Here is a 19,927-nt window from a genome sequence, read left to right as displayed (position 1 = left end):
ATAATAAGGTTCATTAAAAAAAAAGTTGTAAACTTAACCCCTTGCATGCAGCAGTAATTCCCCCCGCTGTGCTGGAGGGCGCGCACAGCACCCCCATGCTCATGACGAGCTCATGAGGCACAGTGCTCAGGTGCTCATGACGAGCTGAGGTCGTCACGGCCACACCCGTTCCCATTGAACGTTCAGCACAGCAGGGCAATTATCCCCGCATGTGAGCGTTCCACAGGCCATGACGAGCTGAGCTCGTCATGATCACAGAAAGGGTTAAAAAACATATTTTTAAGTGTCTTCAAACGAATCAAATACATAACCTTTAGCCAAATTCACTAAATATTAAATAAAAGTAAAAGTTGGGAGGGTGAGCATTTTTTTAATTATTGTTTAAAAGTATTAGTTATAAATGAATTCATATATTTAAAATATTTCATTATTTGATACACTTTTAATTTGAGGAAGTAATATAAAATGTTATTTTATTTTCCTCAGATTAATAATAAATATTTTTACTTAATTTACATGTGTATTATACACAATACATATTTTTTCTTAAAAACAGTAAAGTTTCTTAAATTCCCCTGTACTCTCTTCTAGGAAGATCTCTATCTCCATTGCAGAGATATGTGCCTCAGTGACGGACACGCTTTGACAGGCCCTCTAGGGCCGGCCAAACTATCATGCGTAGTTTGCATGTTCTCCATTGGGCTGTGTTGCACAGTTCCGTGGAGAACATGCCCAGCCACCCCAAGCACAGCCTGAGCGTCCAAACAGTACACTTAGACCAATCACAACGATGCTCCTGCAGCGTTGTGATTGGCTGGCAGAGTCGAAAGCCTGAGTGCTTCCGGTGCAGGCAGAAGCCGGAAGAAGACGAGAAAGAAGACGGAGGAAGGACGTGTGGCGGCAAAGCAGGTAAGTTCATTTTTTTTTCTTCATCCTGATTCCCCCCGGCGCACCACCCCCGTTCAAGGCAGCCGCCACTGATTGAGTGAAAACATTAATGATCTGTCGTAAATGTCATCTATTTTAGCATTAAGCTCCAAGTGACCCTTTTCTAGCGAAAGCTCTGGTCAGCTGAAATCACAATCGTCTTTTGATTATGTGCTGTGGTGCCAGCTATTTTTGCATTAAATGTATGTTAGACTGGTGGGCTTTTTGAAATGTTGCATTTTATTTTTACAACAAAAAATGGCAATACTAGGCAGAACAAAACAACATATGCAGCAACTCTGGTCGCACAAGGCTATCTGACTAGTGCCTGTTGCCTGCCAGCCACTACGGCGCCCATTCAAAGAGATCTGCCATTCAGATTCCTAGCCGCTCTCCCCAAAACATACTTCCTTTGCACTTCTACCAACAGCCAATAGAGCACAGCCTTGGTATTTTCCTTCATGACTCCTTTCTCTGTGAGCTTCTTTGTGCGCCTCGAAAACGGCCTGCACTATCCTGACATTTACAGCAGCCCATTGGGCCTTTCACTCATTCTTTCTCCTCCCATGCCAAGACATGGCACATACATGCAGTGCTTGATCCAGACACTTAAGTACTGCAACAAGCCCATCATACATGATGGTCCTGGTTATTAAACCTAGGGATTCAAACACAAACATTGGAACTAAAGATGTGATAGTGAAAGCTATCACTTGTTACATACTTAAAACATCTAAAGATGTGATCACACAAGCTGAGACGGGCGATGGCTGCAGCCTCCTGGAGGTGTGATCATGAGTAGACCAGTGCCAGTATGTGTGCAGCTCAGTGAGGAGGAGGGAAGCATCCTGGAAGACCAGATATCCAGCTGTGACTGATGGAACAGAGCTGCACTGGACGGTGAGGCGACCAAGCAATTCTGCCACTGAGAAGGAAAATGCACAAGCCACGCTCTAATGGAACGGACAGCCTCTTTGGGTATTTCATTGAAACTCACACCTTTTGTGGCTAAGAAATGGGAGAAAATGGGAGGAACAGTGAAGCTAAGTAGGTGCACGAGGCCAGGCAACCATGCTTCCAAATATAGGAGTACTCCACATGTAGCAAGGTATGAGATCCGCTCCCCTGAATGCCCACTGGTGCTGCGTGTTGGCTTACTGACGCCGCTCCCGCCCAACATCCAGGCTCAGCAAAGAATTATGGGACCTGAAGGCCCATCATCCACAGCGCTAGACTGCAGCTAAGAATGGAGTCCTCAAACTGAAGGGAGGGAAGACGGAAGTCCTTGTCCTCGGGCACAAGCAAGACCTTTGGACCTCCGCTTCCTTCTCCTGCGGAGCATGTGCGCAACCTGGGGGTGGTCATTGACAGGGGTCTGACAATGCATTGTCAGGCCAACAAGGTCTTGTCTACCTGCTTCACCATCTTGCGCTGGCTGAAGAAGATCTTATGGATGCTGCCCAGTGACACCCAGAGATCTGTGGTGAATGCCTTGGTCACCTCTCGAGTGGACTATGGTAACATACTCTACCTGGGGGCGACCAAGGCAGTCATTCAACGCCTCCAACTTGTACAAAATGCTGCGGCTCGCCTGCTCAGTGGCTGCTGCAACACTGCAAAACTGATCACATAACGAGTCGTCTTTGTGACCTTCATTGGCTGAAGGTGTAATGTAATGTGTGTGTATGTATACTTGTAAAGCGCACTGTTACCTCGTTACGTGGTGTCCTGGCGCTGTATACCGCTGGGGAACCCGTCCTGGCTTTCCCTGTGAGAGGGCACCCCAAGGTGAAGCCAGGCATCCCCGGCGTTGCTGGGGCCGTTGTGGAGATTAAGCAAGCTATTGCCCAGAGTTGCAGAGTGGGACCCATGGTTAGCGTAGGCACCTAAGCGAGAATTATCGAGTCCGCGGACATTGACCCAAGACCCTGCCGCGTTGGGAATTGAACCCTGGTCCCGGGCCGACCTCTGCTTCAGGGTCTGCCGCTTCTAACCGGTGAGCCACACTTCTCCACAAAGAAGGTGGACAGTCAAGTGAAGTTCAAGGCGCTCAGTTACATGCATAAGATCAAAAGGAAGCTGGCTAGTTACTTGCAAACCCTGGTGAATATTTATTCTCATTCCCGTTCTCTCCGTTCCTCCTCTCAAATTCTTTTCTCTGTCCCTAAGTTCAGACTCTCCAGAATGGGAGGTAGATCCTTCGCCTTTCTAGGGCCCAAGCTGTGGAACTCCCTTCCTCTTCACATTCGTTCTGAGGACGGCTATGCTCGCTTTCGTAAGGCCGTTAAGACCTGGCTTTTTAATCAATAACTGAGTGGCCTTTTTGATATTCTACTCGTTGCATTATCTTAGCACCGGGAAACTCTTTTGGGTAGCTGTCGCGCTCTAAAAGCTTAATTAATTAATAAATAAATAAATAAATGGAGAAAAGGCAATGTCGTCCCAGGGCAGCAAGACCAGGGAGCGGGGCAGCAAGACCAGGGAGCGGGGCAGCAAGACCAGGGAGCGGGGCAGCAAGACCAGGGAGCGGGGCAGCAAGACCAGGGAGCGGGGCAGCAAGACCAGGGAGCGGGGCAGCAAGACCAGGGAGCAGGGCAGCAAGACCAGGGAGAGGGGCAGCAAGACCAGGGAGCGGGGCAGCCAGACTAGCAGCTAGCGTCCTCACAGCCAGGAATTCTTTGAAGAGTCTCATTGGATTAAAGTCCATAGAGATGTTCTCATATGTACATATAATAATCATTTCGTTAACTCTTGGTTTCCAGTAGCATAGGTGAAAGGAGTGTCCCAGAACTAGAGTTTATCCAACACTTTAACTAAGATAGTATCTGTGCCTTCAGTTAAGTTTGGGCTCATGGATACTATTCTAGCCTGTGTTTACACACATCAGCCAAGTGCACACAGATAGAAGACTCATTATATATCCATCTCACAACTATTCCAAATGTATATTTAAAAGACAAATGTGACAGATGTAGAATAGTCAGTGCCCACACCACCCCTTCGCACCTCTTCTCCCAGCCGCAGCTCTGTTACTCCCTTAGCAACCCTCACCCTCCCTGTGACCTTCAGCACAACCACCATCTCTTCTCAACTGTAAACCACCACTCACCGCACTATGTCAGCGCTCCATTACCTTGTAGCCAGGCTGCACTAGATGATTCACACGCGTTCTAAGATATATTTTAAAAATAAACCTTTTCTGTGCAGAACCGTGTCCAATATTGAAAACTTTATCTGCATTTACATACACAGGTTTGATAACGATGAACCCATCAGATATCCAAAACACTGTCTAAAGCATACATGACTTATTGTAATCATACAAGCTAAACAATGCCTCCAGGATGGAAACTCTTTCTACAACGTATATCCAGGTACATTTCTGTAAAATGCATCAAAGAATATTAGCTGCTTGCTCAGGGTTGAGTGATGCCCCACATATGTTGGCACTGCTTCTGAAGCGATTACCACCCCTGAAGTGCACTGCATGAATAATATGTGCCATTAATGGCAATGTAATCACTGCAATCATGGCCTGTCTCCCTTCTCAGCAGATACCTTTCACTCTCACCTACACCACCCAGGGCCTGTGTTACATGTCCTCTTCTGGGCCTAGAGAGAAGATACTTTGTAAAATGTTTGGATCCAGAGAGAATCGGGCTAGGAGAGAAAATGGGCCCGAGTACCAAAATAAGAGGGCCCCCTCCCACATTAGCAAATCGCACAGCTTAAGAAAAAGCGGCCACCATTTGCAAGTGTGCAGGCAGCATTTGTGGTAATATCAGGGCAATCAACAGTAAAAAGCCACCAGGCCATAAAACAGGCTCACAAACAGCCAACCAAGCGCCCACACACTGTCACGTCATACCAGCCCTTCTGGCCCTGCCAGGCGCCCTATAAACAAGCCCGACCCTGGATGAAGGAGCTGCAGTACTCACCACCATGACCTGACAGGCTGGATCTCCATGAAGAATGAAAAAAGTTAGATGCTCTCGCTCACTCTCAGCTCATCCCCATTATTGGACGGCTGGTCCTTGCTCACTCTATCATCCATCATCAACAGGTGGCCCCTGATCACTCCATCCATTCATAGCTCACCATCAGCCAGTTTCCATCATCAGTAGGTGGCCCGGGGTCACTTTGTCTATTCATAGCTCACCATCATCCTGCTCCCATTATCGAAGGAATGGACCGTGCTCACTCTGTCCTGTTAATGCTCACCATCGGTGAGCTGGGCTGTGCCCTCTCGGCCCATTCACACCTCACCATGAGTCTGTGCCCATCATCTGTGAGTTAGACTGTGCTCATTCCATCCAGTCATAGCTCATTCACGCAGCCCACCATCAGACTGCTCATAATCAGTGGACTGGGCTGTGATCACTCCGTCTACTCAAAGCTTACGATAAGCCCACTACCATCATTGGTGGACTGGGCCATGCTCACTCTGTCCATTGATAGCTCACCATCAGCCCATTCTCATCATTGGTGGTCATGGATGCTCTGTCCATTAATAGCTCAACATCATCCTGCTGTATTTATCGAAGGGATGGGCCGTGTTCACTCTGTCCTGTTACAGCTTACCATTAGCCCGTTTCCATCATCAGTAGGTGGCCCGTTATCCCTCTGTCCATTCATAGCTCACCATTACCCGGTTCCTATCATCAGTGGGCTGGGTGGTGTCCATTCCATCTATTCATATCACATCATCAACAGCACCTTTCCATCTGTGGTGGGGTGGGCTGTGCTCACTTTGTCCGTTTACAGATCACCATCGTCAGGTCATTCTCAGCATTGGTGGGCAGGGCCATGCTGGCTCCGTCCATTCACAGCTCACCATCGCCCATTCCCAACAGAGACTTAGAATGGACGCATGTCCGGTGGGGCCTGGTCTACGTTGAATCCACAGGCTGTTACGTTTTATAGTACCTATTGGCTGCAACCATATTGTCAATGAGATGCAAATCAAACCACTAGACTAATACGGTAATAATCAGGAATACATTTCTAAACTGTTCAGCTGTAAACAGTAATGATGTCTCACTAAAACATGATCCGGCGCCCCTGTTCTACACCAGCAGAGATCTCCTCCTTTTGGCCTTAACAAGCAGGGATAATGGGCCACCTTTCACATGGAGGAACTATGAGCCATCTACTTGGAAGACAACTGCGCAGCAATCCAGAGGGGTCTTTGGAGACCACTGGCAACGAGAAGGATCAGCAGGAGTGCAGTACAATGTTCCCAATGGCTCTGGTCAGAAATGCAACAGGCACCATTACATGTGATAACACTGGGTGCATGGGAGGGTGTAAATAAAGGGCAGAGTAGGAGCTACTGTCAGGGATTAAGGTGTTCTGGTTATGCGCTGACTGTCATTGCGCAATGACCGGGAAATAGTCCAGAAAAGAATACATTTCCCAGCATGCTCGGGGACGCACGTTGTATGTGCGCCAGGAACCACGCAAGGAAGGGAGTAAAGGGCAAACAGAACATCACCGCTTTGCCGATAATTCAGAAGAAGATCCCTGGTCAGTATTCTTCGTCTTTGAAGCCATCTCTGGTAGCGGTAAGAGTGCAGTGTGCATAATCCCCAGTTCCTTCTGGGATTCTCGCATTTACCGAGCCATGTGTGTTTATTCAGCCTCCCTGTTGGCGAGACGGCTCGTGCTGTCTCTTGCAGGGAAGGGCTGATCTATCTTTGTGAACTCTCTCGGATGAGCGAGTTCATCTCTCCCGTTGGCAGAGGCAGGCTAGTTGCCGTCTTGTGCGGGGGAGATATTTGGAAATATCTTTTGAATCTTGATTGCGTTTCCCTGTTGGATGAGACCTTTAGTTCCTAAGTCTCTTGCGGGGAGCCTGGTTGTTTGGTTGCTATCGCTTTGATTTCTGGGCATTGGAGTTTTTTCCGCTTTCATCGCAGCGGAGAGCTACTTAACATTGTCATAACGTTTTACTAGCACAGAACTGATGCACCTTCTAATGTTTATACTTGAAAGCATGAACATTGTCATACGGGCACTGTTAAGAAACATTACCATTGCCTGTTGCAGACTTTGCTTGATATTGGTTGTTCTCTATATATTCTATCCCAGGAGAGAGTTGGAAATTAGGGTGCCATACCAGTCGGGACTATACAAACTTCAGAAATAAGACAGATATTCAAGGCAGAGTTTGTGAGAACCTTCTTTTCACCCTACTCTCTTCTGGCATCAAAAGAATATGTATTTTCCTTTACAGGTAGGAAGTAAAGTAGTTAGATAATTATTGTGGGAGACATGGGTATAAGAAAAGATAGACACACAAACAGATACTTATATTGTGTTCCTTTGCTTTATCTTACACAGATCTCCCTCCCTGCTGTTCCCATCCTTTCCTTCCCTCGCTTGACTATCCCAACAGTCTGTGTATATATACACATTTCAGACTAGGGGTCTTCGAGAGGTGAACCCCATTTGAGCATCAACACAATCCCGAAGATTCTGGTAGGAGGAGCCTGACAGAATTATCGACCCACGAATTCTCTTTCTTCTTGATTGTGCTGAGGGATACAGATGGCATCCTTGGAGGACGTTATGGCGGCCTTGGCGTTGGTACAAACAGAGCTGGCGGCTTCTCGTCTGGAGCTAGCTGCAGCATGCTTAGTAACAGCACATTTGTAGAATAGGGTAGACACAATCCAAAGAAATACTTTTGACGTAGGGGGAACCCCCAACCTACTTCTGTGGTAGTGGAAATGCCAGCACAAATACCGCTGGCTCCCCCTGAAAGGGTTTATGGTGATATAAAGAAATTACAGGTATTCATGACGCAGGATTTGCTACACTTTACCTGCAAATCAAAGATGTTCGCCACAAACCAAGCCAGGGTAGCCTTTTTGATTTCGTATTTGGGTGGCGAGGCAGCTCAGTGGGCAGTTCCATTAGTAAGAAGAGACGACCCCCTCCTCTATGATTGGGATAATTTCCGAGTAGAATTTGAAAAAACGTTTGATTGCCGAGCAGAAACATTTTCTGCAGACAGGGACCTGTTGGAACTCAGACATGGAACATCAGACTTGGTCACTTATCTCAATAACTTCCGCAGGTTAGTTGCAGAAACCGACTGGCCAGAATCTAAGCAATCAGCCATTTTTTACCAAGGGCTCACTGATGAATTAAAGGATGTCCTGGCCCACATAGATCCACAGCTCAGCACATGCTCCACACTCATTGAACTTACACTGCGTTTAGACCACCGAATCAAGGAGAAGAAAAGAAAACACAAGAAGGAACGCCATGCTCAGTCTTACAAACGCACAACCATAGGAGACAATTCTTCTCCTGCTTCTGAACCAATGGAGATAGGAGCGGTGAGAGCCTCGTTAACACTGAGTGAGAGGGATCATCACCGCAAACAAGGGTTGTGTCTTTATTGTGGGAGAAAAGGTCACTTCCTCCGAGATTGCCCGGTGAAACCTAAATACGGTAGGCCTCGGAACGGTCAAGCAGCCGCTGTAACTGCCGATAAGGTAGCGGAAAACTTCAATGCTTGAAGGCAGGAGAAGGGAAACCCTCAAGCAAGAATACCATCCATTCTATAACCCCGTTCAAGATCCAGGAGTCGATCATTTTTTTATTGCTATGTCCATAGACATAGGCCACGAACCAAGAACCATATGGGCCATGGTGAACTCAGGAGCCACAGGTTGTTTTATCGATCACAAAGAAGCCCTACCTCTGGGAGCGCAATTGTTATGCAAAAGCTAACCTGAGATGGTGTATGCGGTCGATGGCAAGGAGCTAGAATCGGGACCTATTAAACACAACACCCCAGAATACGAGCTCACTTATGACGGTTATCATCGTGAATGGCTGTCGTTTAATATCATCCAAGCCCCGCAGTGCGGAGTTATATTGGGCCTCCCATGGTTACAAAAACATGAACCTCTCAAAAATTGGTCCACAAAAACGTTGCAACTGACATCCTCTTATTGTCAAGAGCATTGTACCCAAAGTCTTCCAAGACGCTCTCAGGCATTTGCCTCGAGGTTTCACATCGCTACGGCTGCAGAAATAGCAGTAACTTTAGCTATGGTTTATGAGGCTTATAGGGACGTCTTCAGCGACACACAGGCGGAGGTGCTCCCACCGCACAGAGAATACGATTGCAGGATTGACCTGCTTCCAGGAGCGGTGATCCGGTGTGGTCAGATATATGCCCTTACGGTGCCAGAGAATTAATTTTTACGATCCTATCTGGATAAATACTTAGCGATCGGATTCATACGTCCTTCAAGGTCCCCTGCAGCATCTCCTCTTTTTTTTATTCCTAAGGCGAACGGGGATTTGAGATGTTGCATCGACTATAGGGCCCTGAATACCATCACTATAAAGAACCAATACCCTTTACCTTTGATCCCGGTGTTGCTGGAATAAGTAAGAGCTGCGGGTATATACACCAAGCTGGATCTCAGAGGAGCATATCACCTCGTCTTAATACGACATGGTGATAAGTCGAAGACCGCTTTCAAAAAGCGGTACGGGCTCTCCGAATATCTGGTGATGCCCTTTGGGCTATGCAACGCACCAGCCGCGTTTCAATTCTTTCTAAATTAAGTACTCAGAGAGTACCTTGACCACTTTGTGGTGGTTTATATCGATGACATTTTAATATATTCCGCCACGGAAGAAGAAACCGTCCTACATGTGTGTCTGGTGCTAAAGGCTTTATGAAAAAAAACAGCTCTTCTGTAAAATCACGAAATGTGAGTTTCATGTAACCATGGTGGAGTTCTTGGAGGTCATGCTTACCCCATCGGGTCAAGTGGTGGCAGAAAGAAAAGTCAAAGCGGTAACGGATTGGCCTCGTCCATGTAATGTCAAGGACATTCAAAGTCTCTTATGGTTCGCCAACTTTTACAGAAGGTTTATCCAAGGGTTTTCCGATCTAGTGGCACATTAAACCCGACTCACTCGAAAGAAGGCTTTATTCTTATGGACATGAGAAACCCAGAAAGCCTTTGATCTTCTGAAAGAGGCGTTTTCCACGGCTCCAGTTTTCAAGCATGCCAATCCCGAGTTACCCTTCATTGTTGAAACCGACGCCTCAGAAGTCGCGCTAGGAGCAGGCTTGTCTCAAAGGCAGGAAAACACCGGACATCTCCATCCTATCATTTGCATGTCCCATGGCTGAACAAAATTATACAATAGCCGAGAAGGAACTCTTGGCTATTAAGGATGCGTTCTCAGAATGGAGACACTGGTTGATGGGAGCAGTTCACCAGGTAACAGTCTATTCTGACCATCGCAACCTTCAGTTTATGCAAGCTGCTCGCCATCTCACCCCAAGACGACTCCGCTGGATGCAGTTCTTTGAGGAATTTCACTTTATAGTAACTTTTCGACCTGGAGTGAACAACAAGAAAGCGGACGCTCTGACACGTCAAGAAAACCCTACTATGCATTCTGTTACAAAGGAAAGAGCCATATTAGAACCCAGTAAAGTGTTATGTTACACAAACACAAGATTTTCTACAGAGCCTCAGAACAGGGGTGCAGACCTGTACCTGGAGAACATGGATTAGACATCACAAAGACTGGAAGATGCGAGAAGAGATACCGATAAATGTGGTTCTCAGGTGCTGGTATCCACCAAGACTCTACAAAAAAACGTGTTTACCTGGTGTCACGATTCACCTTGTGCGGGTCACATGGGGAATGAGAAACTCTGGAAAAAGTGTTAAGACAATTCTGGTGGCCAACCATTCGTCCAGATATCCGCCAATGGATGAAGGAGTGTTCTACATGTGCCCAGATGAAGACAGATCATCAACAAACTCAAGGCCTTTTGCAGCCCATGCCTACTCCAGAAATCCCATGGAAAAGATTCTCAGACGATTTTATAGAAAGTTTGCCCAAAGATCAAGGAAAAACAGCCATAGTTGTAGTCATTTATTATCTTACCAAAATGGGCCGCTTCATAGCCTGTAACCAAGTCCCTACATCCGGTCAATTGGCACATATCCTGTTGGTAAACATAGTTCGTCTACATGGGCTCCCAAAGGTCATAGTGTCGGACAGAGGGGCGCAGTTCACGGCACGCTTTTGGAAAACATGGTGCACAGAATTACAGATATCCGCCTCACTTTCCACAAGCTTCCACCCCCAGACAGACAGTCAGACAGAGAGGCTAAATCAGACACTCAAACAATTTCTGCGATGTTATGTAGACAACAACACGGATGCATGGATGGATCGATTATGGGTGGCGGAAATTGCATATAACAGCGCAAAAAACTCCTCCACTCAACACACTCCGTTCTTTAGCTCATATGGGTTTCACCCTAGATTCAATCCTTTTCTCCTCCCGAGTACCAACGCCAAACTACCGGACCTCCAAAAGAGGTTGTTGCATGTACGCATGACGTTAGTCGCTACACGTAACAACCTGCTTCAGGCCAAAGTCAGGTACAAAGCACAAGCAGATAAGCATCGCAGACCTTCTCCAGTGTACAAAAAGGGGGATTTGGTTTGGCTGTCAACAAAGTATATTTGGTTGAAATTATACAGCGTGTTTAATCCCAGGTTCATAGGCCCATACCGAGTACTTAAACATATCAACCCGGTGGCAGTAAAAATACGTCAACCAACCCATTTTAGAATCCACCCCGTATTTCATGTCTCTCTTTTCAAACCTTCCCATTGTCCGGTCAGGCGCACCCCTGTGCCAATATGGGTTTAACATGAGCAGGAGTATGAGGTTCAGGGAATACGTGATGCCAAGAGAGTGAGGGGGAGGTTATAATATTTGATATCTTGGAAGGGCTATGGTCCTGAGCAAGACTCTTGGGAACCTGCAGCAGCCGTTCACACTCCCCGTTTGGTGGCCAAGTTCCACAGGTTGCATCCGGAGAAACCATCTGCCAGTCAGCGCCCCCGAGACTTGGATGTACTGTCAGGGATTAAGGTGTTCCGGTTATGCGCTGACTCTCATTGTGCAATAACCAGGAAATAGTCTGGAAAAGACTACATTTCCCAGCATGCTCGGGCACGCACGTTGTACGTGTGCCGGGAGCCACTCAACGAAGGGAGTAAAGGGCAAACAGAACATCACCGCCTTGCCGATAATTCCGAAGAAGATCCCCGGTCAGTGTTCTTCGTCTTTGAAGCCATCTCTGGTAGCGTTAAGAGTGCGGTGTTCATAATCCCCAGTTCCTTCTGTTTCGAGGGTGATTCTCGTATTTACTGAGCCTTGTGTGTTTATTCAGCCTCCCGGTTGGCGAGACGGCTTGCGCTGTTTCTTGCAGGGAAGGGCTGATCTATCTTTGTGAACTCTCTCGGATGAGCGAGTTCATCTCTCCCATTGGCAGAGGCAGGCTAGTTGCCGTCTCGTGCGGGGGAGATATTTGGAAATATCTTTTGAATCTTGATTGCGCTTCCCCGTTGGACGAGACCTTTAGTTCCTAGGTCTCTTGCGGGGAGCCTGGTTGTTTGGTTGCTATCGCATTGATTTCTGGGCATTGGAGTTTTTTCCGCTTTCATCGCAGCGCAGAGCTACTTAACATTGTCATAACGTTTTACTTGCACAGAACTGTCGCACCTTCTTTTGTTTATACTTGAAAGCATTAACATTGTCATGCGGTCACTGTTAAGAAACATTACCATTGCCTGTTGCAGACTTTGCTTGTTATTGGTTGTTCTCTGTATATTCTATCCCAGGAAAGAGGTGGAAATTAGGGTGCAATACCAGTCGGGAGTATACAAACTTCAGAAATAACACAGATATTCACTGCAGAGTTTGTGAGAACCTTGTATCCACCCTACTCTCTTCTGGCATCAAAAGAATATGTATTGTATGATTGCCGAGAAAACGGTATACAAAATTAGGGGCTGCCCCAAGAAGTGGGACGGGAAATGGGAACACTGGAACAAATATCGAGGTGGACTCTGCGAATCTCCGACACTTGAATTGGCCATGGACCGAGCTGGACCCACAGGACGAATTGTATCCTAAATTTATCTCTCTACTTGATTTGTACCTTGATTCAAATGTATCGCTTTGATTGTGACTACCTTCTTGACTCTGTTTTTATTACTAATAAAATTTTATGTTAAAAAAAAAAAAAGAATATGTATTTTCCTTTACAGGTAGGAAGTAAAGTAGTTAGATCATTATTGTGGGAGACACGGGGTATAAGAAAAGATAGACACACAAACAGATACTTATATTGTGTTCCTTTGTTCTGTCTTACACAGATCTCCCTCCCTGCTGTTCCCATCCTTTCCTTTCCTCCCTTGACTATCCCAACAGTCTGTGTGTATATATATATATATATATATATATATATATATATATATATATATATATATATATACATTTCAGTCTTGGGGCCGTCGAGAGGTGGACCCCAATTGAGCATCAGCACAATCCCGAAGATTCTGGAAGGAGGAGCCTGACAGCTACCCCAAAACAGCCCTGCAACTATTGTGGGTATTCAAACAATACAATCTGGGCTGAGAACTTGAGATCATCAACGAGTCAATCACAAGGCCATCAACGAGTCATTCAATGGTGACATCAAAGAGTCATTCCACGGGGGACATCAACGAGTCAATCACACAGCCAACAGCGAGTCATTCAATGGGGGACATCAACGAGTCAATCACAGGGCTATTAACGAGTCATTCAATGGGGGACATCAACAAGTCATTCACAGAACCATCAACGAGTCATTCAATGGGGCACATCAATGACTCAATCACAGGGACATCAAAGAGTGATTCAATGGGTGCCATCAACGAGTCATTCACGGCAGGCTATCAACAAGTCATTCAGTGGGGACCATTAACGAGTCATTCACTGAAGGCTATCAACAGGTCATTCAGTAAGGACCATCAATTTGGCACCACTGATGAGTTATTCACTGGTAGCCATCAACAAGCAACCCACTGAGTTCAATCAACCAGTCATTCACTGGGACAAACAACAGATCATTCACTAGGTACCTCAACCAGTAAATCACTAGGGACAATAAAGAGTCATTCACTGAGAGCAACCAATCCCTGGGTCCAGCAACGAGTCACTGACTGGGATAATCTATTAGCCACATAATGGGGACAATAAATGAGTCAATCACTCGGGTGTCATCAGTGGTAGCCCCAAAGAGTCATTCACTGGGGCCAAAAAACCATTCACTTGGTCAACTTACGAGTCATTCAGTGGAGCCATCAATAAGTATTTTGCTGGGACCAACAACACATCAGTCACTGGGCCACGAAGGAGGCATTTACTGTGGCCATCAATTCATCAATCACTGGGGCCACCAATGAATGCCAATCAAGAAATCATTCAGTGGGGGCATCAACAAGTCATTCACTGCAGCCTTTAATGAGTTATTTACTGATGGGCCATCAATGAGTCATTCAGAAGTGGGCCGTTGACGAGTCATTCACTGGGGACTATCAACAAGTCATTCATTGAAGTCCATCAGCCAGTCATTCTCTGGGGACCATCAATGAATCATTAAATGGGGGCCCATTAACAGGTCATTCACCAGGACCCACCAACGTGTCATTCACTGGGGACCATCAACAAGTCATTCATTGAAGTCCATCAACAAGTCATTCTCTGGGAACCATCAACGAGTCATTAAATGGGGGCCATTAACAGGTCATTCACTGGGGACTATCAACAAGTCATTCACTGGGCCTTAACGAGTCATTCAATCGGAAGCCGCCATCAACAGGTCATTCACTGGGTGGCATTGAACAGTCATTCACTGAGAGTGATGCAATGAGTCACTCACCAATTTGTGACATACATGTCGAAAATCAACGAGTCAATAACTGAGGCTATCAACCTGTCATTACTGGGGGCACCAACGAGCCATTTACTTGGGCCACTTATGGGTTATTCATTTGAGCAATCAATGACTCTTTCGATGAGACCAACAACACACCATTCACAGGGCCATGAACGAGGCATATACTGCCAACAATGCGTCATTCACAGGGGCATTCAACGAGTCATTCCCTGGAGCCACCAGTAAGTCATTTACTGGGGCCACCAACAAGTCATTCACTGAGACCTCCAACGAGTCATTCACTGGGGTCAATCAACAAGTCATTCACTGGGGTCAATCTATGAGTCATTCAATGGGGTCACCAACAAGTCATTCACTGGGGTCAATCAACAAGTCATTCACTGGGGTCAAATCAACAAGTCATTCACTGGGGTCAATCAACAAGTCATTCACTGGGGTCAATCAACGAGTCATTCAATGAGGTCAATCAACGAGTCATTCACTGGGGTCAATCAATGAGTTATTCAATGGGGTCAATCAACGAGTTATTCAATGTGGTTAATCAACAAGTCATTCACTGGGGTCAATCAACAAGTCATTCACTGGGGCAATCAACACGTCATTCACTGGGGTCAATCAATGAGTCATTCACTGGGGTCAATCAACATGTCATTCACTGGGGTCAATCAATGAGTCATTCAATGGGGTCAATCAATGAGTCATTCAATGTGGTCAATCAACAAGTCATTCGCTGGGGTCAATCAACACGTCATTCACTGGGGTCAATCAACGAGTCATTCACTGGGGTCAATCAACAAGTCATTCACTGGGGTCAATCAACAAGTCATTCACTGGGGTCAATCCACGAGTCATTCCCTGCAGCCACCAACAAGTCATTCACTGGGGCCTCCAACAAGTCATTCACTGGGCTCAATCAACGAGTCATTCATTAGGTCTATTGACGCATCAATCACTGTCGCCATCAACATGTCATTCACTGGGCCCGCCAATCATCACCTCAGTCATTGCGTTCATCCACGAGTCATTCACTGACCACCAGCTCTCACAAGTCACTCTTAAGAACAGGCCACACTAAGAAAGGTCCTGAGACAGAATAACAAGGCGCGCGAAGTACAATGAGAAGTCAAAGGAAAGTTCTAGAAGACCTGGAGTGCATCTGCTAGCGGGAGGCAAAGATGAGCTGGAACGGGGTTCATGTCAGGGTCTAAGGGCTGGCCCCCATATCTGTTACAAGCGATGGTGTGGGCTTACAGGACAACAGCACCGACATGTGACCGGCCCAGGACTAAGGAAGCTCTCTCTATTTTAGGCTGGTTTCAGAACATTGTGCACGCACACAAGCCATTTGCTCTTGGGCACATACAGACATTCTAGCATAAATCATTTCAAGGCGCCCTTTTACTTCCTCTGCGCATCATAGCGGAATGCTTTTACAAGCACATTTTTTTACCTTGAGGAGGTATGTGGGGATATTGCTGAAATCCACCGGCAACTTCAAAAGGAACCGAGCCGAGAACTCGCCAGTCTGAGGAAAAAAAACAGATAACAATGAGCTTGAGGAACGAGAGAACTCCGCGAACCGGCGGAGACCGCAGCCAGATGCCTGGTCGGGCCAGACCGGTTTACAGCACACTTTGTAAACACTTCACACGGGTTCAAAGGCACAGCACTAGAAAACATGTCTGCCTGCGAGTGTCTCTGTAATAAGTCACTCTGCCGATGGAATCTGTCTGCAGCATGACTTAATGCGGTAACTTAAGGAGAAAGCAGGCTTTTTCGTATTAAATCACTTTGCTATTTCGCTGAGGCGTGAAGTGTGGAGAGCAAACTTTCATCACTGGTCCCCTAACTACAGGAAAAGGTTGTCGGGAAACAAATAACCTTCAGTCGCTCTCTCATTACATATACAGTGAGCAATGCTGCCACCACATGGTGAATCCGCACATAACAGCAAAACAACGCTTTAATAAGTGTTAAAATAATTAGAACTGCAATTTCGCCCCTTCGTAGCGCTGTAAATTGAAGATGTTACTGGTACCACATGTATTAGTAGTTAAATTATAAACCCCAGGTGAGGTGGGTGAAAGAGTGATTTTGCCTTGCCTGGATTTGAACTGGTGAACTGCAGCCCACACAGACGTCAGGGGTGAGAGTTTTACTCACGAGGTATGCGTTTCCGTGTGGGGGTTAAGATACAAAACTGCAGCAACACATGTGGGTGCACGAGGTCAAAGCCCCACAGGACATGTCACAAGCTTGGTCCTTCATTAAATCTCAGTATTTTTGAGCCACGCGTAGGCTTTGCATTGCATCTTTCATTACTTTGTTCCTAGTTTCATTTAAGCAATCAATAACTTTCAGCTTTAACTGAAATAATCCTTCATTTAAGCAGTCGATACAATTAAACCGTGTCTGAATAATTTCCAGACTAGATGACGTTTCAGCCTCGGTAAAGCACTGCAGAGGGGCTTCACCTTGGCAGGGGCAATGGCTTTGAAGGCTGCAGGAAAATGTGAACTGCAAAAGACACTGTTCCAGCTGGAAGAAATTCCATGGTGGAAACTACTAGTCCTGCAAGAGGGCCGATTCAAAAACACCAAGCTGTAGCCACGCCAAGTCAAAGCAGAACAGAATGTAAATCAAACCCATACCTTCAACAAGGCCTCGAAGCATTGTGGTAGATAGAGAGTCCTTGCATTTGTCATTTGTGTTTCTATCTTCATTTAAGCAGTAAAACAATGACTTATTTTCAAAGAGATACTCTCTTTCCGTGTAAAGAGTACAGTACCACTTTCACTGAGGCAATCAACTGAAACCACAATTTTACACTTTCCTTTCAACCCATCAGCTGCGACCCTTGGCCTGCCGATTGACCCCAAGGACTGTCTTTGCGACATCTGTCCTCTGAGGCGGCAAGGAGAGCGCCAGGAGCACAATATATACAGAGTTCTGATGAGCACGGCTGACTTTTCGCAGCTGCTGATGGGCGCTCCAAAAACACCCTTTCTTTTCTGTAAAATGTATACATTCAATAACGGCAACCACACTCATAAATAAAAATTGAAACAAATACAAACAAACTTTGTTAAACAACTTGTTGCAATGTTTCAGTGCTGCGAATACATTACACATGATTTAACATAACCTTCCCCTCTGTGCTTCTCATGAGCGCTAGTGGGTTACACGAGTTCATAAATCAAAATGTACTTAACAACAAGGAATAATGTAAGCCAATAGCACAGTTCAAATTCAGTTTAGGCTAGTGATTTATTTAAATAGTAGTAAAACTGTACTCTTATTAGGTCTCGCCTAAGCTTCGCGTAAGCGATACTTTGGCGAGATATTAAGTAAGGGGCTTTTAAAAGTGCTCCCAAAGGCTGCAGGCGGATCGGGTACAGTGCATGTGCGCCGGGCGCGCGCACCATTTGTCCGCCTGGTGATCACTTTCGCGGCCGCTTTGATGTTCTCTAGAGCCACGCGGCACTGAGAACATCAAAGCGGCCGCGAAAGTGATCACAACATTTAACTAATTGGAATCCCCTCTTGTTTGGGTCAGCTATCTGCTCAGCAGCTATCACTACCTTTGACAAATAAACACGGTATTGCTTGTTTATTTTGAGACATGGAGAGATTACGAATTTTATCTGCCTTGCCAGGCGCTTTGCCCCAGCACTACATCACCTCTGAACTTCCGTCTCCTATTTTTAAGGTAGCTTTCATATAGTGCAAAGTCCTACACTAAGGACATTAGAGCGCTTTACATGAGCCCCAGACTACATGAAAGCATTTTTTAATTTGAGACATGGAGACATTACGCCGTTTGCCCAGAATCACAAGATGTTGAGCAGAGCCGAGAGTCGAACATGCTGTCCCAGTTCCAAAGTCGACAGCTCTGCTCGTTAGGCCATACTCCCTCGTTCAGTTGCTCCTCCTTTTATCTGTCTGGAAATGCTTACAAACCTTACAGAAATGTCTGACTTCAGACTACAAGCAGAAAAAGTGCCTTGAATGCGTGGGCATTAGATAAAATAGTTCTTACAAGGGCCGCAAATAATATATTCTTAAGCAGGGATACGAAGGGCACTGCAAGGACTTTCTGAAAGTTATGCCTGTAGTGAGCGCATGCTGTTTGTACGGAAATCATACTTAGCCGGTAGCAAAACAGGTCAGGAGACAGGGGTCATTCATTGTACTAAGGCAGTTTATCAGCCTTGGCAGGCGCTTTGCCCCAGCACCACATCACCTCTGAACTTCCATCTCCTATTTTTAAGGTAGCTTTCATATAGTGCAAAGTCCTAAACTAAGGACATTAGAGCGCTTTACATGAGCCCCAGACTACATGAAAGCATTTTTTATTTTGAGACATGGAGAGATTACGCTGTTTGCCCAGAATCACAAGATGTTGAGCGGAGCCGAGAGACGAACATGCTGTCCCAGTTCCAAAGTCGGCACCTATGCTCGTTAGGCCATACTCCCTCATTCAGTTGCTCCTCTATTTATCTGTCTGGAAATGCTTACAAACCTTACAGAAATTTCGGACTTCAGACTACAAGCACATACACACACACAACCACATACACAACCACACACAACCACACAAGCAACCACACACACACAACCACACTCACACAACCACAACCACACACACACACACTCACAACCACACACAACCACACACACAAACACACACACACAACCACAAACAATCACACACACACAACCACACACACACAGCCACACAAAACCACACACACACACAACCATACACAAACAAACACTCAACCACACACAACCACACACACAACCACACACACACGCACAACCACACACAACCACACACACACACGCACACACACAACCACACACACACCACACACACACACACAACCACACACACACCACACACAACCACACATACCACAGCCACACACAACCACTACCACACACACAACCACACACAACCAAACACACAACCACACACACAACCACAAAACCACACACAACAACCACACACACACACAACCATACACACACCCCACACACAGCCACACACACACACAACCACACACACAGCCACCCACACACAACCACACACACAACCACACACAACCACACACACACACACAACCGCACACACAACCACACACACACACACACAACCACACACAAACAACCACAACCACACACAGCGCCACACACAA

At 46.2% G+C, this 19,927-nt stretch overlaps 1 protein-coding gene across 2 annotated transcripts in view; it reads right to left on the bottom strand.

The window, feature by feature from the left end:
- BABAM2 (BRISC and BRCA1 A complex member 2) overlaps positions 1-19,927 on the bottom strand; it is a 961,268-nt gene that overhangs the window by 651,739 nt on the left and 289,602 nt on the right. For both annotated transcript variants that reach the window (XM_078647504.1, XM_078647505.1), the window contains exon 6: positions 16,177-16,251. In XM_078647504.1, the coding sequence (XP_078503630.1) occupies positions 16,177-16,251 (75 nt within the window). The remainder of the gene's footprint in view (positions 1-16,176; positions 16,252-19,927) is intronic.

The sequence above is a fragment of the Lissotriton helveticus genome, chromosome 6 (assembly GCF_964261635.1).
Source record: "Lissotriton helveticus chromosome 6, aLisHel1.1, whole genome shotgun sequence".
Classification (NCBI taxonomy): domain Eukaryota; kingdom Metazoa; phylum Chordata; class Amphibia; order Caudata; family Salamandridae; genus Lissotriton; species Lissotriton helveticus.
Note: the sequence above shows the minus strand (reverse complement) of the source record. Positions and strands in the feature narration are given on the sequence as shown.